Raw genomic sequence first — 26398 nt, forward strand, 5'->3', positions numbered from 1 at the left:
GATGGGATGGGATGGGATGGGATGGGATGGGATGGGATGGGGTGGGATGGGATGGGGTGGGATGGGGTGGGGTGGGGTGGGATGGGATGGAATGGGGTGGGATGGGATGGGATGGAATGGATGGGATGGGATGGGATAGGAGGGGATGGGAGGGGATGGGGTGGGATGGGATGGGATGGGGTGGATGGGATGGGATGGGCACCCAAAGAGCACAGCCACACACAGCCCCCCACAGCCTGGCCTTGAGGGGGGGGCTGTCTGCATGGTGCAGCTGGGAGAGGGGATGTGGCTCACAGCGCTGTTGGGGCACTGGGCTGTGACAGCGCTGTTCAGGGGCTGCTCAGGATCCCTCATCCCACACCGCTGTGTGCACAGACGGCCCCACAGCACGAGGGGGGAGCAGACGGGGTCAGGCTGAGCAGCTGCCGGGGACGTGCCCGAAGGGGCTGCGGGTGCACAATGCCCCCATTGAGGTGCTGCAGGGGGGGGCACCCAAGGTGGCAGTGGCAGAAGGGACTCCAGTGTCACGCCAGGCCTCAATCCCCGCTATTTATACCCGGCTCTCCTGCACACAGGCGCCCTTTGAGGCAGCGCGGATGAAAGCACGGCGCGGGGGCATTCCTGAGGGCAGCTCCCCAGCCCCCCGACTTCCCCCCCCCCCCAATCCGGCCCCTGTCAGGCGCCAAGCCACCAGGAAAGGCCCCACCAGCACCAGCAGCTGCGGCTGCTTCCTCCCCACGAGTGGGGGGTGTGGGGCTGGATGTGGGGCTGGTTGTTGGGTTGGAGGCAGGTTTAGCTGTGGGGCTGCAGCCTGGCACTCATGGGAACCTCCTGGCTTTACCCATGGAGAAACTCCTGGGGGCAGCGAAAACAGGAGCCTGGGGGGCTCAGCTCCATCACCGGCCCCGGCCCCACGCAGGGGTCCCACCGTGCACACCTGGACCCGGCTGAGCCCCCCCGCATTGCAGCACCCTGTTGGTCGCTGCAGCAACCACTGCCAGCTCTGGGCCTATTTTCTGAACCGGGGCCGCCGTGGGAACCTGGCTGGCCGCCACCTCATTCCGCTCGGGTTCTCTGGGCCGCCTTTGTGGCCGGCATGGAGCCCAGCTGGCAGCCGCTTCCTCCCGGCCCCCCCTTTGCCCTGTGTGGGTCCTGGTCCTGGGCAGGGGATGGTGAAGGAGGGGGGGGGCTTCACCGGGACCCCCGTGACAGCACTGCACATCCCAGCCGAGCCGGTGACCCCTGCGTGTGCCGCAGCGTTGGGTTGGCTCTGCCAAAGCTGTGTGCCGGCAGCCACCCCGAGCAAAGGCAGCATCCCATTGATCCCCTCCGCAGAGCACACAGAGCATCCATCCCCAGCCGGGGCTCCCGCACCCATTGCAGTTTTCTCCCTCCGTGCCTCCGTTTTCCCCATGGTAACCCCCAGCTGACCCCCCCCCCCCCCTCTCTCCCATTGCATGCATCCGGATGGGACTTTCCCTGTGCGCGGGGACAGGGCAGTGTGTGTGGGTGGCAGGCAGGGGAAAAGCATTTTCCAGCGTTGGAAACCGAGAGGAAAACAGACTGCAGGACAGAACGGCGCAGGTTAATCATTACAGCAGTGCTCCCCCCGGAGAAGGAAGTTATGAGGACGTGGCCTTCAGCCACCCAAGGGCAGCATGGCGCAAGGACGCACCACGCTCTGCTGCCCTTCCCACACTGTGGTGCCCTCCGGTGCCACAAGGCTCTGATAAGGGGCGAGGAGCTCTGCCCCTGCCCCACAGAAGCCCCCCAGCCTGGGGCTGCTCCCCCCGGGTGTCCCCAGACTGCAATGTGAGGACAGGCACTGTGGGTTTGGGTTTGGGCAGGGCTGGGGGTGGCTCTGCCCCATGACTCAGTGCCACAGGGGGGGAATCCTGGGGCTGCCACAGGGTTGGGGTGGTTTTTTTTCCCCTGGAGAGCTCAGACTTTTCCTTTGCATTCAGGATCCGGGTGGGACTGTGGAAACACAGCACAGCTGAGCATGGGGGGGGGGGGGGGGGTGGCAATGCTGGGACCTGACGGCAGCGCCCAGCCCCTCCTGGTAAGCGCTCCCCCAGGAGCAGAGGCGCCGGCAGGGACGCGATGCTCCGCTCCCCACCCTCCATCTGGCAGCAGGAGATGTAAAGTCACAGGCAAAAGCACTGGGTGGAAAGGAAGGACGCAGCCCCGCTCACGCAGCTTTCCAGGCAGCCCATCCCTCCAGCACGCATCGCTGCCGGCCGGGGGGGGGGAGGGGGGGGGACCCGAGGCAGGCTGTGCCCAGGCCTTGGCGTGCTGCTGCCGAGCTTCCCTTGGAGCACAGCACCCTGTAGTGCTGCAGGGCCTCAATGCCTGCACCCCCAACACAGCAGGGAAGGGGCTCTCGCCCCACCTGCATACATGGATGCTGCAGGGATGCCGGAATTCTGGCACTGCGGGCTGCGCTGAGCAGCTGAACCACACATCCCCATGGCAGGATGTGCTGGAGAGAAGTGGGGATGATCACCCATGGGATCGCGCTGTAGGGCACACATCCCCAGTTCTGCAGCACCAACCACGGGTTGCAGCACCGTCCTGGGCCTGGAGAGGACCCCCAGTGTTGCCTGCAGCCTCAGCCCCTCCTGGCATCAAGTTGGGCAACGGGGGAGGGAGGATGAGGTGGGGAGGGCAGGCAGAGCCCCCTGCCCACAGCACCGGGGCTGAACCCCCCTGCACAGGAGAACAAGCGGGCACAGAGGGACGCAGCCCCCCCCCCCACCATCCCAGATGTGGGGCTGAACCCCCCCCCAACTACATCTCCCAGCAGGCAGCACCAGGACCCCCCCCCCCCCCCCCCCACTCCCCCCTTCCCCGTTCCAATGGAGCCGGCGGCAGGCAGTGGGAAGAGCTGATGCGAGGATGCTGACGGAGACACTTTTTTTTCCCATCCTAAAAATAGCAGCCGGCCGTTCCCGGCTTCCCGGCCTCGCCAACGCTCCTCCATCCGATGACAAAACGCAGCCACCTTCCGTCGGAAAGAAAACGGCCGCGTGTGCCGAGGGAGGGCAGAGCGCAATGCAAATAGCAGCCGGCACCGAGGGCAGCGCGGCCGCCCGGCCCCCGTTATTCCCGAGACGTTTTAATGAGAGCTCATTCCGGCTTTGAGGCTTTCGCTCACGCACAGAGCCGACGTGTGACCTTCAGGAGAAAAAGGAAAAGGGAGAAAAGAGGGAAAGGGGAAAGAAAGGCGCGGGAGCGGCTCGGAAAATGGGACCGGGTTGATCCTCAAATAGGCTCAGCGTCAGGACTGGGAGGCTTTTAATAAGCTCCCGAGCGAGAAATTTAACACCGCAGGCACTATTTTTGATCACTTGTCGGGGGGGGGGGGGGGGGGAGAGCGAGAGGAGGGGGAGGAGGTGGCGGTGAGGAGGCAGCACAGATTACATCCTGGGTGGCAGCACCGAAAATAACCGAGTGCTGCTGTGTGCGCTGCAGGCATGGAGGGATGAGGGGGTGGGAGTGGGGGGGGCTGCTGTGTGCCGTGGGGACAGCGGACCCTCAGACCCCCCCCCCCCCCCCATGCTCCGTGCAGCAGAGGGAGCCTGAAATCCCCGCTGGAGGTGTGGGGAGGACGGCAGTGAGCTCACAGCCTCACAGCAGATGGTGCCGTTGGCAAAATGAGTCCTTAGGCGTCTGGGGTGGGGATTGAGCCCTTCGCTGAGCCGTGCTGTGCCAGGAAGCAGCTCCTGCCCGGCACAGGGGACACCGGGGCTGCCCTGGTGAGGGGGCACCGGCACCAGCACAGCCCCAAAGCGAGGGCAGCTTTGGTGGAGCACCACCAAGCACCCCCCGCACCGCACCGACTGAAGAGAGGCTCCCACCACCCCCAGCAGCTGCTTCCCTCTCGCACCGAGCCTGTCTCCATGGAGCAGAGGGAGATTTCCCCCTGCTCTGCATGCCACACACGCAGGGGAAGTGGTGACAGCCCATAGCAGCAGGGAGAAGGGTCAGAGCTGGGCAGCTGCTGTCCAGCTGCAGGAAGGACTGTGCAGAAACAACAGGCCCGGTGTGGCTCCTGCAGCAATGGAGTCTGGAGGCTGAGCAAAGCTGGGGGAGGGCGGGGGGAGCTGGGACAGGAAGCCTCCAGTATGGACCTGCACTGCCCTGCAGATTCCTCCTCCTGTGCTGCCACAATCCTGGTGAATTACTAGAGGCAGGGAGGAGAGAGCCATCAAATCTGCCTGCTGAGCCTGGGGTGAACCTCCCTCAGGAACCCCCAGCAGCACCCGAGAACAGATCTGGAGGTAACGCTGCACCCTGCAGACCCTGCCCCACTCCCAGCTGTGTGTGCTGCCTCGGAAGAAGGTGACACGCCACAAGACAGGACTGCATTTCCTTTTAATTGATCAGAGCAGTTTCTCCGCCTCCATTTGTCCCACACCATCTGTACAAACGGGGAAGCCAGAACAAGTAGGACAGCCTGGGGTTTTTCTAGAGCGTCAGTGGGATTCCTGCAACACACAGAGGCGGAGTCGGTGTGAATGCAGGGTGGGCTCAGCAGAGCAGTGGATCCTGATCTGAGGGCTCAGCCTCGCTGCGAGGAAACGAGAACCACTGGGTGCCCCCTCAAAACCTGACCTCAAGGGCCAAAGGGCGGCGAGACCAGAGATCAGGAGATAGCAGAGGAGCGCTGCCCTGCCGCTCCTGCTCCAGGGAGAGGCCAGCTGAGCCGCAGTGACTCACCTGCCAGGCACAGCACAGCGCTGCACAGAGAGCCTCCCAACTGCCAACACGTGGGAAGAAAAGGGATGAGGCACGGTCTTAGCAGGGCACAGAGAAAATGGGCCACGAGGTAAGCAGCCTCGCCTCACCTCCCCCGAGACAGAAGCTGTTTGTTTGCAGTGGAAGGGAGTGTTCACAGAGCAGAGGCCGCACCGCTCCCTGCGGGGCCCCAGGAATGCAGCCTGCTCCATGGCCAGCCCCGGGCTGCCCGTCCCAGCGGGGCCCCACTCGTGACCGTGGGCTGTGCCTGGCCCGGCCCCGGGCTGCCAAAGCTGCGGCTGCCACCTAGCGGCCCCGGGACGGCCCTGTGCTCGCCGGTTGGGATGCGGGGATGCTTACCCCTGTTACTCCAAAGCTTTGACGAGAGCCTCGTTGGCTTCCACTTTAATCTGGGCTTCGGCTTTAGCAGCTTCGTCGGAGGCTGCAGCCATCTCTGAAACGGCCTTCTCCAGGTTTGATTTTGCAGTCTGAACGTGAGAGCACAAGAAACGGGTCACTGAGAGAGCAGAGCAGGAAACGGGGCCTCAATCTCCCCCTCTCCTCCACTGCAGTCAGCCCCACGCAGGCTGCGTGTTCACATGCTGGGCTGCCCCGCTGCAGGCAGGCCCTGCTGTGGGAATACTGCTGCTGGGGGTGAAGAAGGGTGGGGAGGGGCAGGACCACATCTATCCAAGGGCAGGGATGGAGCCTGGGGAAGGGGAAGTGACCACAGGGCTTCCTCTCTATGCAGTTGTCGGGGAGGAGCAGCCTTTGATCCCAAGCAGTGGGTGATGATGAGGAGTCGGGTCCAGGCAGATGCTGTGCAGCCACAGGAAGGCCCCGAGACAGCAACCCCACACAGAGGAGTGGGGCACAGAGCCCTCCATGCAGGAGCCTGGCTGTCAGGCCGGCCCAAGCTGCTGTGCAGTACTTACAGCCAGATCCAGCATGTCCATCGTCACCGCCTCCTCCGCCAGCACCTGCACCGTGGAGTCTGCATTGACCGTGACGGAGCCGCTGCTCACTGTGAGGAATGGCAGCGGGTCAGGCGCTGCTGTGGGGGTCAGCATGGGAGCCTGATGGCTCCTCAGACAAAACCAGCCCTCAAACTTCACCCATAACACGAACCACAGCATCCTTCAGCCTCGCATCAAACAAAGCAAAGGTGCAGCAGAGGAACGTCTGTACAAAACCTCATCCTCAAACACAGCCCCAGGGCGCATCCCTTCTCCCACAGGGAATCCAGCACTCAGCAGGGAGGGCAGCAGAGCTGCAGTAGAGCTCACCCCATGGCTGAGCTCCACCCGAGGGGCCCGGGGATGCCCTCCCCATTCCGCCCTCCCCTCGCACCGAAGTATTTGGTGGCTGTGCCGTCCTCTCCGTACACCGTCACCACTCCTGGCTTCAGGACCTGCAGCGTGGGGACGTGGGAGGCCAGGATGCCGAAGGAGCCGGTCAGGGTGGGCACGTCCACCTGCTTCACGTTGGCACCGTTGTAGAACACCTATGGGGAGGAGGAAGATGAGCAGCCGCGGGGCGGCGCGAGCAGCACGGGGTCATTGAATGGGGGCGGGGGGGGGAATGGAAGGTCACAGCACGGAGGGGCTCATGGGGTCACGGAGGGGTTCGGGTAGGAAGGGAACAGCGGAACACCGGACTGGGAGAAGGGCGCGGAGAGACCTCGGTGCGGCCACGCCGGTGGCAGCGGAGCCGCACGGTGCCGTCCCACAAGGCGTACGGCTCGTACCTGCGTGGGGGAGGCGAAGGTGAAGGCCATGGCCGCGGGCCCGGCCGCAGCATCGGCGTAGGAGCGGGCGCGAGGCGGCGGCAGCGCCGCGAGGCGGAGGAGCTGGCGGGCGCGGATCATGGCGGGCGGCGGCGGCGAAGGGCGAGCGGACGGCGGGCGGCGGGACTACAGCTCCCGGCGTGCGTTGCGCCAAGGACTACGTGGCCCAAGGGGCAGCGCGCGGCGCCGGAAGTGACGTCATCGCGGCCGCGAGGGAGCCTGGGAACCGTAGTTTCGCGCCCCGCCCGGTTGTTTACCCGCTGTGTTTACTGTAGGGTCGGCTCCGTGCCCGGCCCGGGCTGCGGGTGGGGGCGGCGCTGCGGGGCGGGCGGGGGCGGCGCGGAGCTCGGGGCCGGGTGAGCGCGGGGCTGCGGGACGGGCAGGGCCGGTGGGGGGCGCGGCCATGCGGGGTCGGGGTGCGGGCGGCGCCGGGGTGCGGGCCGGTCCGGTGCGGGCGGCCCCGGTGCAGGCGGGCTCGGGGCAGCCCCGTCCCCACGTGACGCCCGCACCGCGCGGGGGCGGCTCCGGTTCATTCATAAATCCCGGGGCCGCCCGAACCGCACCGAACGCAGCGGCGGCGATGGAGCCCCGGCCCCGGCTGTAGGTGAGTGCCTCGCTCCCGCCGCTATCGCGACAGAGCCTATCGCGACAGCCGGAGCCGGCTCGACCGGCGGGAGCCCGCCTCGCACTGCTGCGCTCGGAGGCGCCGGGGGCTCCGGGGCTGCTGTCACCGGCGCCGCGCGCATCCCTCCCTCATCGCTTCCCGCATCCCGGCTCCCTCCCTGCCCCGCAGCCCCCGCTCCCCGCCAGCTGCCCGGGCAGATCCGCCCGCCGGGCCCGGACCCCGCTTGGGGGGGTGGGGGGGGCACCACGAGGGCGGCTCAGGGACCGTCCCCGGGCACAGACAATGGCCGCGCTGTTCCCGCCGGGTCGCCATGGAGACGGAATTCCTCCATCATCGGCGATCGGCGGCGGCGTTCCCCTCTCGCCTTGGGCAGGGGGTCCCCGCGGTGCCCCCCCCCCCCCCCCCGAGGTGCCCCCCCTCAGCTGGGGGCTGCCCGGGGCCGAGCGGGATCGGGGCTCTCCCCGCCCCCCGGTGCCCATCGGGGCCGGATCGCTCCCTCCTCCCCCCCCCCCCTTTGCCGCCAACCCCTCCCCGCTCCATTCACATTTTTCTCTGACCCCATTTCGGGCTCTTTGCCGCGCCCCCCCCCCCCTCCCTCCCCCGTCCGCAGCGCAGCCCCCGGGTGAGGAACGCACGGACGGGGGCGGCGGACACGCGGTCCCCGGTGGGGCTCAGCGCCGTTCCGAGGGCTGCGGGGTCCGCACCGCCGCAGGGCCGGCACCCGCTCGTTCTCTGTCCATCCGGCCCCGCTGACTCAGGCGCTGTCACAGCGCTCGGGGCACCCAGCGCCCCCCGGCCCCACCCCCGCCCCTCCCTCCCGTTCCAGCCCCGACCACACCCTCCTCCATCCCTTATCCCGGCCCTCCCCTCGGTCCCTCCCTCAGCTCCGCGGTGCCGGGCCGGGCAGGGCCGGGCAGGACCCCCCCTCCCGGTACCACCGCCCCCGGCCCCACCCCGCTCCCCCTTTGTCTCACGCCGGCCCAGGACGAACCCGGCTTGGATCGGACCATGAACGATGACCCGACCCCGTGGGACAACGCGACGGAGAGCAGCACGGTGAGCAGCCTGGGGATGGGTGGGAGCCCAGGACGCGGCTGTAGCGCCGGGTACCGGGATGGACACGGCAGCATCCTCCCCTCTGCCATCGCCCAGCTGGCGGCCCCTCCCCTGCCCCGCTCAGCCGCTGCGGACACGCAGAGCTGTAGGGCTGAGCGCGGGGGTCCCGTCCCCGTTCTTTCTGGGTGTGCTGCTCAGCCCCCCCCCTCCCCCTCCCCAGGCTGCGGTTGCCGTGGTGAAGGCAGCAGCAGGCCCGGGGGCGGCGGGGGAGCGCACATCTCGGGGGAGCAGCACGGCAGCAGCCTCTGGAGGAGCCCCCCTTCCCCCCCCCCCCCTCCCCAGAAAAAAGTACGTGTCCCCCCCGCACAGCATCTCACCCCTCCCTGCCCTGCGCAGGCGCTGCCCGGCGAGGTGTCCCCCCAGGATGGCTACGTGCTGCTGCTCGCCCTGCTCTCCATCTTCATCGGGGGAACTCTGGTGCTGCTCTCAGGGATCCTGATCATCTGTCGCCGCTGCTGCGAGGCCGACCGCCGCCACTCCAGGTGGGTGGGACGGGCCACGTTGTGTCCCCAAGGCCGGTGGCACCTCGTGGCCGCGGCACCCATTGTGGTGCTGCTATGGTTCGTTCTGGCACGGGGCAGCTCTGACCGCCGGTCCCTCCGCAGAGCCAGCGATGACCCTGAGAAAACCACCACGACGTACCTGGATGACTCGCAGCAGGCCCAGGGTGAGCAGTGGGGATCAGTGCCCCCACCTGTGATGCTGCTTCCAGGGGGGTGGCAAAGCGGGTCCTGGGCTGTCCCCTATTCACTGTGAGTCCCAGCCGCCGGCACGCAGCGGTGCAGTGAGTTCATGCAGCTCAGCTGTGCCGCCATGGGGGGGCTGTTGGCTGAGCCCTCCCTTTCCTCTCCATAGATATCACTATCAGAGTGGAGGACCCCGAGTGCCTGTCGGCCTCCAGTTACCGCGATGCAGAGAGCGAGCGGTTCCTGTCCTCCAGCTCCTCCAGCGCACGCCGCGTCTCCTTCAACGAGGCCGCGCTGTATGAGCAGGGCAAGAAGACCCAGGAGAAGGGGCGGAGGTGAGGGCTGGGGGCCCGGGCGGGGGAGAAGCTGTAGGTTGTGGGGCCGCCCCGTGACTCGTTGTGCCCCCCAGGTACACGCTGACAGAGGGGGATTTCCACCACCTGAAGAACGCCCGCCTGACGCACCTCCACCTGCCACCACCTGCCCTTAAGATCGTCACCATCCATGAGTGCGAGTCCAGCGAGAACAGCCTGGCCATGACCCCCCGCCGGCCCCCTCCCAAACCCGGCCTCGCCATCTTCCAGGTGGGCACCATGGGGGGGGTGGGCTTCGCCTGGATGGGGGCTGAATGGCGGCATGGGGATGGGGCTGTGGGCGCAGAGCTCTGTGCAGCCCCTGACGCGTTCTGCCCGCAGCCCCCTGGAGGGGCCGTGCCGCAGCCCGGCCACACCGTGTGCCCCAGCTCAGCACTGCCCGGGGACACCTACAACTCCACAGCGGGAGGGAGCCCCGCCACCTCCTCCGACTCTGGGGAGGGCCCTTCGGTGAGTGTGGGGCCGGGGTTGTGCACGGCTGCTCCCAGGGCTGAGCCACCGCTCACGACTCCCCCACACCTTCAGTTCACCGCAGCGCCCCGGAGCGGGAAGGGGCCGACTGCAGGCAGTGCCAGCCCTGGGGATGCCCCCCCAGCCCCTACGCAGGGCCCGGTGCTGCAGTTCTTCACCCGCCTGCGTCGGCACGCCAGCCTGGATGGGGCCAGCCCCTACTTCAGGATCAAGAAATGGAAACTGGAGAGCACCCAGCGGGCATCCAGCCTGGACACGAGAGGTGGGGGTGGGGGGAGCCGAGTGGGTGGGGGTGGGGGGGCTGCACCCCTCTGCAAGGATGTGACCATTCCCCCCCCCCCACCTCGCACCCCCGCAGGGTCTCCCAAGCGCCGCCAGTTCCAGCGGCAGCGTGCAGCCAGTGAGAGCATGGACCAGGAGGATCGCGACCCCCACCAGACCGACATCATCCAATACATCGCCCACACCGACGACGTCGCCTTCCACCCCGCGGGCGGCCCCTTCCTGCCCTCCCCCAGCAGCCCCCCTCCCTCTCTCGGCAGGTATTTTTCAGTAGATAGAGGGGACTGGGAGGGGGGGGGGCGGCCCGTGCATGGTGAGGGGGGGGGGGGGGGAGCCACTTTTTGGGGGCGATGGGTTCGTGTGGGCGCCAGGCGGGGCGGTGGGGTCCACATCACAGCGATGGGAGCCGTCCCCGCCGTGACCCCGCCGCCCCCCCCCCCCCCAAACCCAGGTTAGAGCCAGGCGAGGACAGCCCCAGCGAGGCGGCGGCCCCGGAGCAGCGCAGCGTCGGCCACGACATCTGGAGCCTTCGGGCCTCGCTGGAGCTGTACGCCGCGTCGGAGCGCAGCAACGACCAGGACTCGGTGCGCAGCGACGGCGCGGACAGCGTCTCGTCGGGCGGCGCGGCTCCCTGCCCCTCCTCCTCCCTGGACGAGGCCGAAGGCCCCGAGGAGAAGCTCTGGGCCCGGCCCAAGGCGGAGGATTCGGAACCCGGCACGCGCAAGCTGCTGCAGATGGACAGCGGCTACGCCTCCATCGAGGCGCCGGGCCGGGGGAGCGAGGAGGGGCCGCCCGCGGATCAAACGGCGTCGGAGAAACGGATCTGCTTCACCAGCGCCGGGCGGAAAGGCACCATCTTCGAGAGCTTCGAGGGCCGCGAGCCCGACGAGGAAGAGGAGGAGGAGGACGAGGAGGAAGAGGAGGAGGAAGCGCGGCGCGGCGCGGTGGGCGGGGGGGGTCCGGTGCGCACCCACAGCCCCCTGGCCTGGTCACCCTACGGGCAGATGCTGGCGGGCCGGGACGCGCCGTCGCCCAGGAGGGATTACAGCATCGACGAGAAGACGGACGCGCTGTTCAACGCCTTCGTGCGGCACGACCCGCAGTTCGACGAATCCCCGCCGCGCGGAAAACATCGCTCCCGCACGCACCTCCGCAAGCAGTGGCAGCACGCCAAGCAGTACAGCGACCCGGGGGTTCGGTACCCCGCGTTGGAACGGCACCGCACCCCTCTGCGTCGCGGGGACAGCGCCAACTCCCCGCTGGACGCCCGATTCCACGGGCCGCTGCCCCGCATCGTCAGCGCCGGGGACGAAGAGGCGGCCGAGGCGGAATCCGGCGCCGCTCCGCTGCCCGAACCCGAGATTCAGGTGATCGTGGAGGAGCCCGGAGAGGAGCACCGGACCGGGCCCGAGCGCGGAGGCGGGGAGGAATGCCTCGGACCGGGGCGGTGCGTGGAGCCGCGTCCCGACGCGGAGCTGCTGGACAAGATAGCGGGAGGCATCGAGGAGCGGCTGTACGGGCATCTGCGGAGGGAGGCGGAGGGGCTGCGGGCGGACACGGAGAGCGCGGTGGCCGTAACTGCCGGCGATGCCCCCCCCGAGCGCAGCCCCGCGTAGGGCGCACGCGGTGCGGGTCCGCGCGTTGTGCGGGGGGCTGAGCCGAGCCTCAGCGCGGGGCGGCGTCGAGCCGGCAGGGCGGGGGGCGGCGCGGAGGGGACCGTTCCGCAGCCGCGGTGGTTCCTACGAGCAATAACGGCGCTGCGCCCGGCGCCGGGAACCGGCATGGAAAAGCGGGGGGCGGCCCCGGGGGGCAGAGCGGCCGTGGGGTGGGGGCCGCGCCCTCCTTCCCTCCCACTCCTCGCCCTCCTCCTCCCATCGAGGAAGGCGATGCTTCGGTTCGCACGGCGGGTCGGCTTTGTATGGCGGGATGGGGTTTTGCGGGGCTATTTGCGTTCCCAAGGACGGGGGGGCAAATAAAAAGGACCGAACGGCCCCACATCGGCCCACGGGGGGCGGGGAGGGGGGCAGCGGTGCCCCCCATTGCATGCGAGCGCAGAGGTCGGGCCGCGCCTTCCCCCTCCGCAGAGCCTCTGCCCGAAGCACCACCTCCAACTCCGCGTTTTTAAATCTATCAATGAAGGAAAAGAAAAACCAACCGAACCAAAACCAAAGGCTGTGAGTGCTGTGAGCGCCGTTCTCACCCTGCCGATCCCACCGTTCCATTCCCTCCCCCCCTCATCCCCCAACTGCAGAGGAAGGACAGGAGCCCCCTCTCCCCCAAGGTGCAGAGGAAGGACAGGAGCCCCACCTCTCGCTTTTCACTTTATTTTTTTTTTTTCTTAAAAAAAAAAAAGGAAAAAAAAAAACCCAAAAAAAAAAGAGACGCTGAATGCACCCAATTCCCTTTTCCGAGCCCTTTACAGCATGCAGGTTTAATAGAGTTTTGCTTTGTTGTAATACCTGGGTTGGTTTTTGTTGGTTTTGTTGTTGTTGTTGTTTTCCTCATCTGGTTTATTTTAAACACATCACGATGTGTAGGAATCTCTAAATATACCGCAAATATAAACAAAACAAAACAAAAAAGAGAGGAAAATATATAATATATAACAGTAGTCTAAAACATAAAGTGCACGGCAATGGCTTTGCACGACTTCTACGCAGCCAGGGCGAGGGGGGGGGGGAAAACCCCCCAGCCCCGCTCATCCCACCCTTCCATCGTGAAATTAAAAAGAGAATCAGTGTCTTGATTGGCAAAGAGTGACGGGGAGGAAGGAAGGCGGATTCCCCCCCCCCAGGTCGGGGTCCTCCATCCCAGGTGGGCTGTGGGGGCTCCCCGCAGCGCTGGGCTCCGGGCACTGTCCATAGCGAGGGGCCGAGGGGTGGGGGGGGGGGGCAGGGAGGGTTCCTTGGTGGGGGTCCTCGGTGAGCACAGGCTGCCCCCAGGAGACGCTGAGCGGGGGGAGGACGCTGGGACACTGCAGGAGAATGGAAGAGAGGAGTCAGGATGGCCCGGCACGGCCTGCCGAACCCGAAGGGAAAACGCAGCCCGCGGAGCTCCTTCAAAGCCAGGAGCCACAGCTGCTTTCTGCTCTCGGAGGTTGGAAGCAGGCAGCCTCCGGCCTGGCAGCCACATATAAACAGGGGCCTCGGCCACGCTGGGACCCCAACAAGCAGAGGGCTGAGCCCCGAGCCAAGGGCAGTGAGCAGCTGTGGGGCAGCCAGCAGCTGTGGGGCAGCAGAGCAGCAGCTCCCCGGGGAGCCCTGAGCAGAGGCATCCATCGGCTGGCAGCGCAGTGCCTCCCCACACAGGTGACTCACTCCTATCCATGAATTAAAGATTAAAGCCGAGTGCGGGTCTGACAGCTGCAGGGGGGAGGAATGGGCTTTTATTTCTGGCTTTTTTTCACACCACAAAGCTGGTCGTGATCCAAACAGATAACACAGCCTCAGCCCCACGGAGCGACGGTGACGAGAGCGAGCGTGAGGCCGGGGGTGGATGAGCACTGAGCATTGACTCATCGCTGCCTCATTTATGAATGAGGGGTGGGAAGGAAGGGATGGAGCTGAGGAGGGAGCCGGAAGAACGAGGGGGGAGTGGAGGGAGCTCAGCATCCCTGAGCATCAGAGAAAAATGTATGGGGGGGTCTGGGCACAGCTGAGGCCACCGCAGTCCTGCAGCTGCCCCAGAAGCAGGGGAGACCCCTGGAGCAAGGGAGACCCCCGCAGCCTCCCCTGGAGAGGCCCAGTGCTCTGCTGCAGCCTCCACGCACCACAGCTTTGCTCCCTGCCTGCAGGAGGGTGGCAACGCTGGGAGCAGAGAGGTGGAGAATGGGGGTCCCGGTGCCAGGGGAGGGGGTGCCTCGGCACAGCCACAACGGGGCACAGGGGAAGGGGGTCCGACAGCAGCACGGGGGGGGGGGAGGATGAGAACAGAGCAGAGCCACGTGCAGGAGCACTGCAGGCCCCCCATTGGCACGGGGGGAGGGGGGTCTGCACCCCCCCACACTGCAGAGCACCAAGCAGAGATGCTGGCAGCACGCAGGGGCTTCGCCCCCCGAGCCCCCGGCCCCGAGCCGTACCTGTGCAGAGCGCGGCGCTCCCGGCTCACTGCTGCTTGCACGTGGAGAGCTTGCGGATCTTGCTGCTGGCAGAGCAGGCCTTGCGCGAGGGGTTGGAGGAGGCGCTGGCCCGACGCTCCGCCTTGGATTTGGTGCTCAGCTGCCCCGGCTCCGTCCCGTTCATGCAGACGGCCTTGGGCAGCCCCCGGCCGCGGCTCTGCCCGTTCTGCCCCGCCTCCTCCTCAGGCACCTGTCCTGCAAGGGAACGCAGCGTGAGGCCGTGGCAGCGCCCGCCGCTGGAGCGCCTGTGCTCTCCGACACTCGGAAGAGAGGAGAAGGAAACTGAAGGCAAAGGGTGAACAGTTTCGCGCTGCTCCAGCCGAAGAAGGGCGTTATCGCGCTGCAGGGACCGGGGCACAGCTGTGTGCCCTGCAATGGATGGGGTCGGTTTGCTCCGCCGGCCCCAGAGCAGCCCTCTCCATCCTCCCAGCTCAGTGCAGTGACTCAGCACCGGGGGCACAGAGCCCCCAAGAGAGGCGTCCCAGTGCTGCGCAGCCGATGCGGGCTCCAGTCACATCCCTGTACCTGGGGAGTGACTCTGGGGAGGGGGGGAGGGGTCTCTGACCAGGGCAGGAGGGGCACCGCTGCGCTCCCACTGCACTGCAGCTCCGCGGGGCTGAAGGAAGGGCTCCTCAGGTCCCCCTGCTCCCCCACACCACATCCAGCCACGGCAATTTCCTTCCACCAGGAACGTCACGCTCCAGGGCCCTTCAGTTATGACTCAGAGGTTTGAGTGGAAGCGAGAGCTGTAAGATGATTATGTATCATTTTCTTTAGAGGATGCTCCATCCTTTCTCCTCCAAGGCCGAGCGCAGCATCAGCACCACGCACCAGCTCTCACCCCACGGGGCAGAGGGGGCACTGGGACGGGTTGGGGGTCCTCCCTGCATGCTGTGTGCACCCACAGCACGTCCTCCTCCTCCTCCATGGCTGGAAGTCATTCACAAACATGAAAGGACCTCGTGTCTGGTCTCTTGGTTCAGAGTCACGTTCAGCACTTACCTCAACCCCAAAAAAGATGCAGGGATCCAAAGGCTCAGCCCAGCACCCACAAGCAGCAGTGCTGGCACAGCCCCACAGTGCCAGCTGGAGGCTGGGTGCCACAGCAGAGACCTCAGCACCCACCCTCAGAGCACAGCTGAGCACTTATTCTTCCCCTCCCTTGGCCGGGCTGCTCTGACCAAAGCAATGAACATTTCTGACTGGGGGGGGAAAAATACCCCAACAGCTCATTTCTCTTTTGTGCGCCTCTGCCCTCCTCCCAGCGAAAAGAACAATCCCAGGGGGCCGTTATGGATGCTGAGGAGGGAGGACGAGCTGCAGGCTAATTTTACCTCCTTCACCGCTGACAGTTGCTGACGTTCAAATTAATGAAAATAACAATTCAGCATAGGATGAAATCTTGGCAACTGCCAGCCCCCGCGGAAGCCGTGGCCAGCGCTGCGTGCGCGAGCAGCCACATCCTACCGACCATCATCAGCCCAGGGCTAAAAATAAGAGAGGGGAGGGCGGAGAGGCGGTGAGCACGCGCATCCCTGCTGCCTCTCACGGCTCTTAATGGCTCCATCCCGTTCATTCAGGCACAGGAAAGGTTCCCAAAAAAAAACACAACCGTGGAGATCTTTTGAATCACGGCGTCTGTCAGCCGCACGCAGTGAGAAACGCAGCTCTCCGACACCAGGGTTTGTTTTGCAGCCTCAGAGCCACTGCTGTGGGAGGGGACACAAAGCTCTGACCCCCACACGGCTGCCATGGGGGGAGCAGAGCAAAGCAGAGCAAAGCAGAGCAAAGCAGAGCAAAGCAGAGCAAAGCAGAGCAAAGCAGAGCACCTGAACGCAAACCCAGCAGCGAGATGCTCCCAGCCCTGGCAAGCAGCTCTGCAGGGAGGCACGTGCTGCTCTCCCCTCTGCTGAGATGTTTAACACCGATTGAACCAGGGGCACGTCCTGTTTTAAGGCTCTGCAGAGCTGCATAAATCTTTAAAGAGCCCTTTAAGAATAATGGCACGTCTGCAGAGCCCCTTCTTCCTCTCAACTAAGATTTAATGAGGTTTTCTCTTCCCCCTCCCCACCTGAACACCCACTCCTGTGAGTCAGGAGCTCCTGCACTGCCTGCCCAGCAGAAAACTGAACTCACTCGTCACTTGCAAAGGGGTTGGCTTCTTTATTTTTACTTTAATACGGCGTCACTGTTAGAAATGTGACACTGGGATGGAGCTGAGCAACGTCAAAGGATCCTGGGAGAAGCCTTGGGGAAGACTAGCGACAAGGTATCCTCTGTGCGAGCTGCCCCTGCTGCACAGAGCTCCTGCTGGGCTCCTCCTCACCCCACTGCTCCCACAGGCAGCCTACAGCAGCCCTGTGATCCTTTTGTGATGTTTTGGCCAAGATCTCTTTAAAATAAGGCTGCTAAGCAGCCCTGCAAGCAGCCTTAGGTGACTTGTCTGCAGGAGAAGACTGCACCCTGTGCTTAAATGCTACCCATGGTTTGGGAACACGAATCCACACGTGTTCACACTGCCAAAGACCCCGTGTGACAGCTGCTCACAGAGCAGCACGGCAGCATACAGCCCAGAGAAACCCTCCTCCTGCTGCACAGGGATCCCTGGGGCTGCAGCCAGACTGCAGGGTTTGCTGTCCCCCAGGAACCCCCCTGTCAGGGAGCGCCCAGCTCAGCCCATGATCGCTATGGGAGCGGAACACGAAAGTGGAGGACGAGGGCCTGGAGATGGGCTGGTGGAGGATGCTTTCTTTCACTGCATCCCACTGCAAAATAGCTCTTGAAATAACTGGAAGGCTAACATTCATCACCATGCTGCAGTCGAGTGACATAAAACAGCATTCAGCCCACCCAGCCACTGTATAATATGGGAAGTACTGGTCTATGGGGCCACTACTGAGCTTCAGCTCTTTTACCCCCTCTGAAACAGCACAAGCTCCATAGAGAACTTCAAACATCTTCCACTAATTTGCCTGTCATCTTCTGATGTGACAGCCCTTATTTGGGTTTAAATGGCGCTGTCTGCATGAGGAGCATGTAACAGCTGATGTGACAGTTCCAGAGGTGATCTCCCACTGTCAGAAGCTCCCAAGCAGGGGAACATCATGGGCACCAGGCTCCTGCACAGCAGGCACTGCTGCACGGTGCACAGCCCCAGCTCCCTGAGCAGGAGCAGCAGCAGGAGGTGACACGTCAACAACGTGCAATGCCCAGCTGCAGGGCTGTGAGGCAGAGACACTCAGCTCACATCTGCCCTGAGCCTGCAGGACATACAGTCACTAATTGTGCAAGTCTTCCTAAGTTTCCACTTTTTAATCACAAAGAAGAATACAAACCGAGCGGCAACACAAGCTGCTCAGCACTGCAGGAGTCGAAGAGAAACCAAACACTTCAGCTAGAGTGAGAAGAGGCAGGATTGTGTGGGGCAGCTCAGCAGGAGCAGCCTGGGGTGCACGGGCAGAGTAACCGCCTTTAATGTAGGTCAGGTAGAGCTTTCCTTCTCAGCCAGCCCTTGGTTAAAGGCACCAGCCATTAGCTCAGGCCACTGGAAGCCCGAGAGGGCAGCGCTCTGGGGCCTAGGCTAACCTTCACTCCTCTTCCGTGCCTTTTTCCAATGGGAGCACAGCTTCCTCCTGCTCACAGCTCGTCACGGCTTCCCAGCGCTCCGCTCTCTCCTCTACGCCCTGCCTCAGCTTCCTCCTCTGCAGCTGGGAATGCACAGGGAAGCAACAGGGCACCGTTAGAGACAGGCACGAGCTCATTTCTCTATGCTGATGCCAAAGAAGCAGTAACACTGTCCTGTGGGCTTCTGGCTTCGGCTGCGAGCTGCAACAGATGAGCAGCAAGCCTGGCCCTCCAAGGGAGGTTATGGGCAGATCGACCAACCGTACCTCTTTTCCTTTCTGAAGCAGCTTCGAGAGGTGGAAAATGTCAAGTTTAAGATATAAAATGGGGCTATGAGTGATACTGGTTATGGCTTTTTCAAGCCCAGGCATTTTTTCACACCTTGAGCACTTGCACATGGGCTGTTGCTGGCAGGAGCCCTTGCAGAAGGAAGTGGGTCACCTCTGACAACAGAGGCACCTGGCAAGTCCTATTCTGTACTTACAAGGCCCTAGCAACCAAGTGCACGCTTCTGAGAGCCTACCATTAAAAGGATGCCTCCTTCCATGAAGCCCCCATAGGCTAAGAGGGAAGGTCCATCTCTGGTCACACTCTAGTAGGAAAGTCTGTGGGATGTAATAGAGCAAAGGACAGAGCTCTGCAGGTCACCCAGCTGGCAGCAGGACATCATCTCAATTAGAAAAGGTCATAAATTACCCAGTTGTCACCAGTGAATCAGCACTTGGAAACAGATCTGCTTCACTTTGATGTGGCTCCCTTCATCTCAGGAGGCTCCACCTACGACCCACATCCGTACCCGTGTGTCTGCACAGCTGAGCACAGCCCTGCTGGGGCTGGCATCCAGGGGTGACACCCAACAAAGCGAGCCTGGCTGTAAGCTGAGCTGTCTCTGCTCCTCTCCCCTCAGAAAGCTCTGCCAGGAGGGGCAACGGGGGTTCTCTCAAAGCAGTTTGGGTATTCCCAAAGGAGTTCTGGGCATAATGAGGTTTATTGCTATTCAAGGCCCAATGCTTTATTCTTCTGTGCTCGTGCCTCAAGAAGTTTTCACCTAACCAGAAAATGAAGAGAAAAAGCAGGGCCTTCGGGTATGAGAATCCTGCACAGGTAAAATCAGACTTGGATTTCACTGAGAGAAGCCAACCGAGCTGCCATTAAGGAAGAAACCAAAGCAGCGTGGTTAGCCTTAAGCTACAGAAACCAGGGCTTTCCCTGTGACATGGAAAGCTCAGCCAGGTAACTCCTGTCACGCCGTCATGAAGTGAATCAGCACTGCTGCTGGAGAGCTGTAAAGCCAAGCAGGCTTTGCCTGCAGTGGTAGCACGGAAATGCTTTCAATCTGCTGCTCACAAGTGCAGAGGGGGCAGAGAAAGAATCACAGCTCAGTCACCACCACTGCAAAAACCACATGGCTGCATCCACAGCCCCCTCCTCTTACTTGGTTGGCTTACCTTAACACAACAGGAAGCCCCCCATAGAGAAAGGGGCAATTCTGACACCGAGTTACCAAGACCAGGAGCAGAAAAAAAAAGGCTCAGCACAAGGCTACAAGCACCCTTCTCTCCCAGATGTGCCATCTATTCGGAACACTGAGTCATTTCAGGGCTGTGCTCCAAAATAACTCAGCGAGCCTAGCAAAGCCAACCAAGAGAATTAAGTGTGCTTGAACAACAGTTCAGCAGGAGCAAGCTATTACTGGATGAAGGAAGGAAATCAGCAGATGGGCAGCACACAGGAAGGGACATCCTGGCTGATCAAATAAAGGACCAAAGCATCCAGAGCATCACGGCTCGCTGGCTGTGAGTCACTCACATCACTTAATAATCAATGCTCTCTTCCTCTGCTGGGAGGATGCGTTCAGACCCCAAGGCCTTTCCTAAAACACTCTGAATGGACAAAGAGTCACCTCTGTTCTCATTCCAGCATCATTCCCTCCTACCTGGTACTGTGAAGTCCTGAGTGTAGATGATATCATCTTCAATGTCATACAAGTCATCATCTTCGTCCTCATTGTAGCCATGCAGATCTTCCAGATAAGGCACCGCCGTCATACTTCTCCACTTGTCCTTTGTTTCTGGGCTAGGAGGTATGGGCACCAGAGTCTCTGCCTGAGCGTGTTTCTTACGAAACCAACTGCAAAGAGTCCAAGGGTAAAACTTCCATCAGGGCAGCTTCACTTTTCTGAAGGCAGAAAGAAACCCTCAGCAGCATGGGATGATCCCATCCCACCCCCATTCAGAGTTAAGGAGAACTTCCAAGGCAACGCCATGCCACTGCAGGCAGAACACATCCACAGCTCTCACAGTCAGAACTACCTTCTGGACACAGCCTGGTTTCCTGGTGGGCACTGATATCAACCCCCTCCCCTGGCACCGTGCTCTGGATGTCATTTGAGCACTGGCACAAGAAGAAAAGAAACTCATCCTATCAACTGCACTCTTGTGCTCATCTTGCTGAATATTATGTGGACATCACTTATCTGCACAAAGGGATGCTCAGACTCTTCCACAGCAGGCCTGGAAAGCATTTTTCTTCCCCCCTCCCCTGCTCTTATTTCCTACTGTAGGCCACCAAAGTGTGCTGCCTTGGAATCAACTACAAACAGCCCTCAAAAAGCAGAGAGAGCTAAACACAGCACTGTCTGTTCACCTCCTGCAAAAGTGGCATTCTAATCAAGTCACTCAGCAAAAGGAAGGAGTTAGGAGATGAATGAAAGCATAACCACCAGGACTGGGAGGAGGGATGGACCTCAGCTCAAAGCCCTGCTTCTCAGCTGGGACCCTCCAGCATTCCTCTGCAATAAGATGGAGTTGTGGAGGGAGGCAGCACCTTGCCTTCTGCAGTACCAGAGAGTGAGGCAGCCCCTACCTTCAGTAGGTGAAGTTCCAGCAGGAAATCTGTTGTGGTTTGGCACTGAGCACATTGCTGTCATGCACAGAACCACATCTGGCCCTTCCCTGCTCAGCCTGCATGGAGGAATGACCCTGGGAGGTCAGCACATCCCAGTCAGGCACTGGCAAGGATCCACCAGCACTCCTCCAGCTGCAGCCTGGTGAAAGCAGCATCTTTTGGGAAGGTGACAGAACGTGTTAAGTTCAACCTCTGGTGCACAGAGCAGCATTACAAGAGCAAAGGAAAGTTCAGGAAGCCAACAGGACCAGCATAACTAGATTTGGGCCAATGGCTTTAGCAAATGCTGTGGCTGGCTTCCTCAGCGATGTGCGTGGCACACAATGCTCCTAATTTGATCATTTGATTTCCTTTCCTTGGGAGACTGCCTTCATCAAGGAACCGACTGCCAAGATAGAGCACAGCGCCTGGGCTGACCCAGCACAGCCATCAGCTGCTCCTGCCAGGGGCTCTGGAGCTAAAGGGAACCAAACTAAATGCCAGGGACCCGAAGAGAACGGAATATACTGGAGAAATGAGATGAGAATGACTGCCAAAGAAAGGAATATTTTAAAGGGAGAAAGCCCACAAATCTCCAGCAGCTGAAATGCAGCAAAAGAAAAACACTCGCTCTGCCTCTGTCTTTCCTTCTGTCCTACTTACCAGGAGAGTAAAAATAGGTTTTTATTAACAGCTGAAACCTGAATCACTGTACTCCAGTCATAATGATCCCATCCTCTGGGAGGTGATTTCAAATACTTGCATATGCATACATGGTAATGAGGCTATAGAGTGAGCAGAGCAATTCATTGAAGTTCTAAGAAAATCAAAGTCCTCTTGGAAGGAGCCTGGAGCAATTCTTTATGGAGTAGCAGAGCATTTCCTGGCAAGCAATTTTCCAGCAGGGACAGAGATGCTGCTCTCTACACCGGCACGAAATGTGATCAGTGAAGATTTGCTGAGGACCACAGGCTCCCCCAAACGCCCTGCTCCTGCTCAAGGTGCTGCTGACTGGCTGAGCCACAGAGCAGCTCCATTCCCATCGGTGCTGAGGATGGAACTGAGCACTGCCTCACTGCCTTCACCAACACAAGATCACAGCCTGGGTCTGAGCACTGCTGACAGTGTCTATTTCACTTACTCCCAAACAATTTTACTAGTGATTCCTGAGTCAATTGCACCAGTGCACACAGCAGCTTACCCAGTGTTACAGCAGGCTGCTGGTTAATCAGTTAGGGGAAAATAAGTTTCTGCAGATCTCAGAAGCACTGCCTGCACACAGCATCCTCTGGCAGGCTCCTTGCAGCCCGTGAGGCTGTTTTAGCTGCTCCCAGGCCTTAAAATTGAGCAAAGGGAGCAGCAGCAGAGATCACCTCTCAAGCTTTGCAAGCTTGTTAAGAACGCCTGCAAAGCATGGGCTCTGGACAGCAGCACAGCATTAATTGTGAACCTGCCAGACAAGAAGCAGGGTCCAGACAGAGCTGCTATGATCTACAGGGAGCTAAGATAACAAGGGTCAAGGCTGAATGAAAAAAAGGATCTGGGTCAACCAGTGCTTATTGAGTCTGTCTGCTCTGCAGCCTCCCAGCTCGGATTTTGTATCAGAAGTCATCACACTGCTCTTCTCAAGTTCTGGTATAAGCAAGGTTAAAATAAGAACCAGTAAGCACAGCTGCCTCCTCTGAATACTTACAGCTAATTCACTTCCCATTCTAGGCCACAAATATTTCAGTTTGCTTGTTTTGGATATGGAGAGCCTTCTCTGCAAGCAGATGTTGGGCTGCAGATCGCCGTCCTGCCAGCGAGGAGCAGCTATGAAAGCTTTGCCACCTCCCATGGTGCTGCCTGAAGGCTCCAAGCTTACAGAAAGGTCACAGTCACCACAAGAAGCAGCCAACTGCACGCCTGCCTTGCTCAGCAGGCACACAGCACGGCCCCTGCAGCCACTGCTCCAACTCCTGGAGCAGAAAGAAGTGCTCCGCTCCTCAGGTCAGTTGCATTAGAAAACAAACAAACAAAAAGCAAACAGGTAAGAGAAGCAGCTCTCCCCTCACTGATGCAAGACCCAAAGGTCACAGTTCAGACTCCTACAGAGAGAGGCGTTCTGTGCACAGATGGAGACTCACTTTCCTTTCACGCAGCAGACAGTCGCATTACAAAGCTGAGCTGCAAAACGTGGGCAGAGGAACCAAAGCCTCCCTGCCATGTGCCTGCCACAGGGCAGCAAGACAGAGCCAGGTGCCTGTGCAGGAAAGGAAAGGAAGAGAGCTCACATCACCAAGGCACGGAGAGATCCCTGCAGGGCACCACAGCAAAGGGGTGGAAGGGTCCAGCAGCACACGCACGTTAAGGGAAACCCCTCCAAGTCAGGCACAGAAGCCAAGGAGCAAACTCAGCATCTGGGAAGGAACCCAGAGAGACAGAGGGGGTTTCCCAGGGCTGCAGTGCACAGAGATGCAGCACAGCACAGCCCAGCAGCGCCGTGTTCCCAACCTCTGAGGTGATCCCGGAGTCGGGAGCAGCACAGCATGTCAGCAAGCAGCGCCGCTAACGAGAGTTGGAGGTGCCTCCCCTGCCTTGCTATAAACTCTTGCAAACGTATCTATGAGTGAACAAATTACGTGTGACACTTCTGGAGAAGGAAGGCAAGATGGTTGCCTTGGAAACAGGGGACAGAGGTAGAATTCTGCATCCACTTCATCACTTTAAGTGCTGCAGCAGGGTCAGGGAATTAGTTACAAACTGCAGTGTACAAGCATTAAAGCCCTTCAGCAAAAGCACAAGGCAGAGAGGAGACCATGAATGATCTGCAGGGAGAGGGCAGCTGCTCCCTGGCTCTCAGCAGCACATCCTCACTGCTCCACACCCCCACCCAGGAGTACACAGCAGTCATGGAGGTGAACTAAAAGTGTCAGTTTTCATTGAGCATCATCCTCCCCAGATCCTTCTGGGAAAAGCAGGTTTCAAGGCTCGTTCATTGTTATTCAGGGGTCAGCTTCTGGTGGTTCAGAAACTTGGATGACAGGCTGGGAGAGTTTTAATTCATTGCGGTTTACAAATCCTGGGTCCGTGCTGCATGCTTTGCTTTGAAATGCTTTTCAAACCATCAAGAAATGGGCTGAGAGAAGTAATTCAGCAGGACTGAGCTAACAAGAAAAAGCTGAAACATGAATTTGATGTGAGAATTCAGCTGCAGAAGCGAGGAGAGGAGGAAGGCAGCTGGCAGATGCAACACTGGGCAGATCCTTCCTACAGAATTCTTCAGATAGGGCTGCCACTGCAAGGGAAAAGCATTCAGAATGGCTCTGAGAACAAAGGGAGGAACCGACTGCTTTGCCCCATCAAGCTGCCTCCAGCAGCTACAGCGCTTCACCACGCAGCACTCAACTCCTGCTCAGCATTCCTACAACCACTGAGAAAGCCTCGTGCCCTCAGTGCTGCACCAGAAGAGAGGCATCACTGTACAGAAGGAGCAACTTGGCCACTCGTGCAGCTCAAGAGGAGTGCAGAAACCCAAAATCGTTGAGCATCACTCCTCCCTCCACCCCAACCAGATGTCTACAAATTCTAGACATCAGGGCACTTTCTACCAAAATGCTTTCCCCAAACCCTCTGTCAGTACCTGAATGACTACCTGCTGTCCTTCCAATTGCTTTGTTTGGTTTTAGATAAAGCAGGGTCTGCTCGAGCTAAGGGCAAAGCTTGCTTCTATTTAGAGAAAAGAAAATAAAAAGGAGAGAACCGAGCCGGATTCTTTAACACAGTGCTGCCCCACAAAAAGGAGATGGGCAGCCACATCGGAAGCCCAGGGCTGCAGGCTCTGCTGTGAGTGATGTAATTATTAGGATGCCACAGCAGGAAGAAGGAGGCAATTACTAATAGGGGAGAAAAGCCTGTTAAGAAGCACTGGCTAAGCTCACAGAAAACCAATAAGAGACTGAACCTTGGAAATGCTCCTGTGTTCACAGGTACAGTCTCTCTTCAGTCTCTATTGGTGCTATGAGATTAAAGGCTCACCAGGAGCAGCTGTGCCCAATTAGAAGGCAGGCTGTGCCCACACAGCACAGAGATGCTGCTGCCCCCCATGCCAGGAGCACGCTCTACTTCCTCCTGCCTGCTGCCTCCAGGCAGGGCCTCTGGAGAAACCTCTTGGCTTCAGAGCTGATGCAAAAGCTCCCTGCTAAAACCAGGTACATAAGGAGCTGGGTAAGTAGCTCAAATCCCGGCAGACAGGAACACACGAGAGCCACCTACACTGGCCCAAGCTTAGGGGCAGCTCAGTGCAACACCTGGACCCACAGCACTGCTAAGGAACAAATGCTTTTGGCATTTCAGTGTTTTCACTGACATACCTGCTGATCTGCTCCACACAGTTAATTCCTGCCTGCTCCCTCGCTGTGCTTACTGACAAGGCATCACTTGGAGCTCGTGGCAGCTGCTCACCACTCAGCATCACTGCAATGAGCAGAACTATTCCATTACAAAGCACCACAAAGGGATGCAGTGCTTTGCTGTCTAGCTTGAAGCTCTCTAGCCCTCAGAGGAAGATGGGAGGACTGTCACTAACAGCAAGAGCTATTGTTTCCAAGACCATCTCTGTATAGATGGTGAGCAGTTTTTAAGTGCTGTGCAGCATTGAAGAGGCCAGCCCCAAGCAGTGTCTTTTGTAACCCACTGTTTTACTGGGAAGCATGTACACGGGGCAGGGCACTCTTGAAAAGCAAATGCCTGCTCCTGTCATCTCCCAGACCCAGTGAAACAACCAATGCACAGCACCTGGAGACGATTAGAAGACTCTGCCTGACTGTTAATTAATTACCCAGGCAGCTACATGAGCTTTGCCCCCTTTGATCTTTGCAGGGGCAATTGCAGCTGCTCCTCTGCAGAACACCAGTGCAGTTCAAGCCTGTCTGCTTCTGTTCTCCAGCTCCTGCAGACATCTCCCATGCCATAACATCTACCAGGGATCCTCATCTGACAGCACACTGTTACCCACTGCCACTTCTTTTTTTTTCCTCAGAGAAACAAACAGAGAAAACAAAAATAGTGCTCTTCCTGCCTGCAGGCAGCACAAAGCAGGCCCATTGCCTTACAGGATCAGAGCCTTGTTTTTACAAGGCTCCCAGAAGCTTTCTGGGCAAGCTTGTAGGCAGGACCTCTGCTGAGCATCTGCGGTCCAGCAGGCAGCTCTGCATGTCCTCAGAAGCACTTCCTATTCAAACAGGAGATAAGCTAATGCAGCCTCCGCACTGAAGCATCCTTATGATGCTTTTTTGTTCTTGTACTTTTATCCGCCCAGGAAATCTCTGCTCAGAGGCAGCGTGTTCAAACAGATCCTTTAAAAAAGGGGAAAAAAACCCTCAGATAACGACCTCATCCCCCCTGTCCTCCCCCCCAGACAAAGGCAAGGATAAAGCAGAGGATTTGGGGGAAGGAGGAAGATGACATTAAAGAGAAAGAGAAAAAAAAAATCCCATTGTCCTGGAACATACTGATTCCACATGGAGCAAATATGAAGGGATATTTCTGTCACCAGGCTGTCCAGAAAACCAACACATTACTGAAACCAGCTTCAGGGAACCCCTGCTCCATCAGTGCTAGCTGGCCTCTGAAACAAATTACCCAGAACCCTTAATTATCAAGAACCAGTCGCACTAGGAACATATTTTCAACATATTCATTATTTACTGG

The 26398-nt window shown here is 60.2% G+C and overlaps 3 protein-coding genes across 7 annotated transcripts in view; 1 reads left to right on the forward strand and 2 right to left on the reverse strand.

The window, feature by feature from the left end:
- Window positions 1-4362: 4362 nt before the first annotated feature.
- ATP5F1D (ATP synthase F1 subunit delta) lies at window positions 4363-6639 on the reverse strand. 3 transcript variants are annotated; one of them, XM_052665456.1, is made up of 6 exons: window positions 6488-6639; window positions 6091-6244; window positions 5676-5764; window positions 5101-5228; window positions 4723-4762; window positions 4363-4490 (listed from the first exon to the last, which is right to left on the reverse strand). In XM_052665456.1, the coding sequence occupies exons 1-4, from the start codon at window positions 6605-6607 to the stop codon at window positions 5106-5108; spliced, it is 486 nt and encodes a 161-aa protein (XP_052521416.1). In that variant the 5' UTR covers window positions 6608-6639; the 3' UTR covers window positions 4363-4490; window positions 4723-4762; window positions 5101-5105. The 3 variants fall into 3 exon arrangements, with proteins under 3 accessions (XP_052521416.1, XP_052521417.1, XP_052521415.1); XM_052665457.1 differs by having other exon boundaries at window positions 4363-4573; XM_052665455.1 differs by lacking the exon at window positions 4723-4762 and having other exon boundaries at window positions 6488-6635.
- A 318-nt stretch (window positions 6640-6957) lies between these two features.
- CBARP (CACN subunit beta associated regulatory protein) lies at window positions 6958-12396 on the forward strand. Of its 2 annotated transcripts, XM_052665448.1 has the most exons (10): window positions 6958-7130; window positions 8136-8207; window positions 8604-8749; window positions 8873-8934; window positions 9123-9288; window positions 9363-9537; window positions 9649-9777; window positions 9853-10060; window positions 10157-10340; window positions 10532-12396. In XM_052665448.1, exons 2-10 carry the CDS (start codon window positions 8160-8162, stop codon window positions 11694-11696), a joined length of 2283 nt encoding a protein of 760 aa, XP_052521408.1. In that variant the 5' UTR covers window positions 6958-7130; window positions 8136-8159; the 3' UTR covers window positions 11697-12396. The 2 variants fall into 2 exon arrangements, with proteins under 2 accessions (XP_052521408.1, XP_052521407.1); XM_052665447.1 differs by having other exon boundaries at window positions 9649-10060.
- A 142-nt stretch (window positions 12397-12538) lies between these two features.
- Window positions 12539-26398, reverse strand: part of STK11 (serine/threonine kinase 11) — a 34786-nt gene continuing 20926 nt past the window's right edge. The window contains exons 8-10 of one of the 2 annotated variants that reach the window (XM_052665449.1): window positions 19758-19951; window positions 14159-14392; window positions 12539-13054 (exon numbers count right to left, since the gene is read on the reverse strand). In XM_052665449.1, coding sequence (XP_052521409.1) covers window positions 14184-14392; window positions 19758-19951 — 403 coding nt within the window. In that variant the 3' untranslated portion in view covers window positions 12539-13054; window positions 14159-14183. The other variant, XM_052665450.1, reaches the window with a different exon arrangement.

This window comes from Tympanuchus pallidicinctus, unplaced genomic scaffold, assembly GCF_026119805.1.
Source record: "Tympanuchus pallidicinctus isolate F22 unplaced genomic scaffold, pur_lepc_1.0 scaffold67, whole genome shotgun sequence".
NCBI classification, from domain to species: Eukaryota; Metazoa; Chordata; class Aves; order Galliformes; family Phasianidae; genus Tympanuchus; species Tympanuchus pallidicinctus.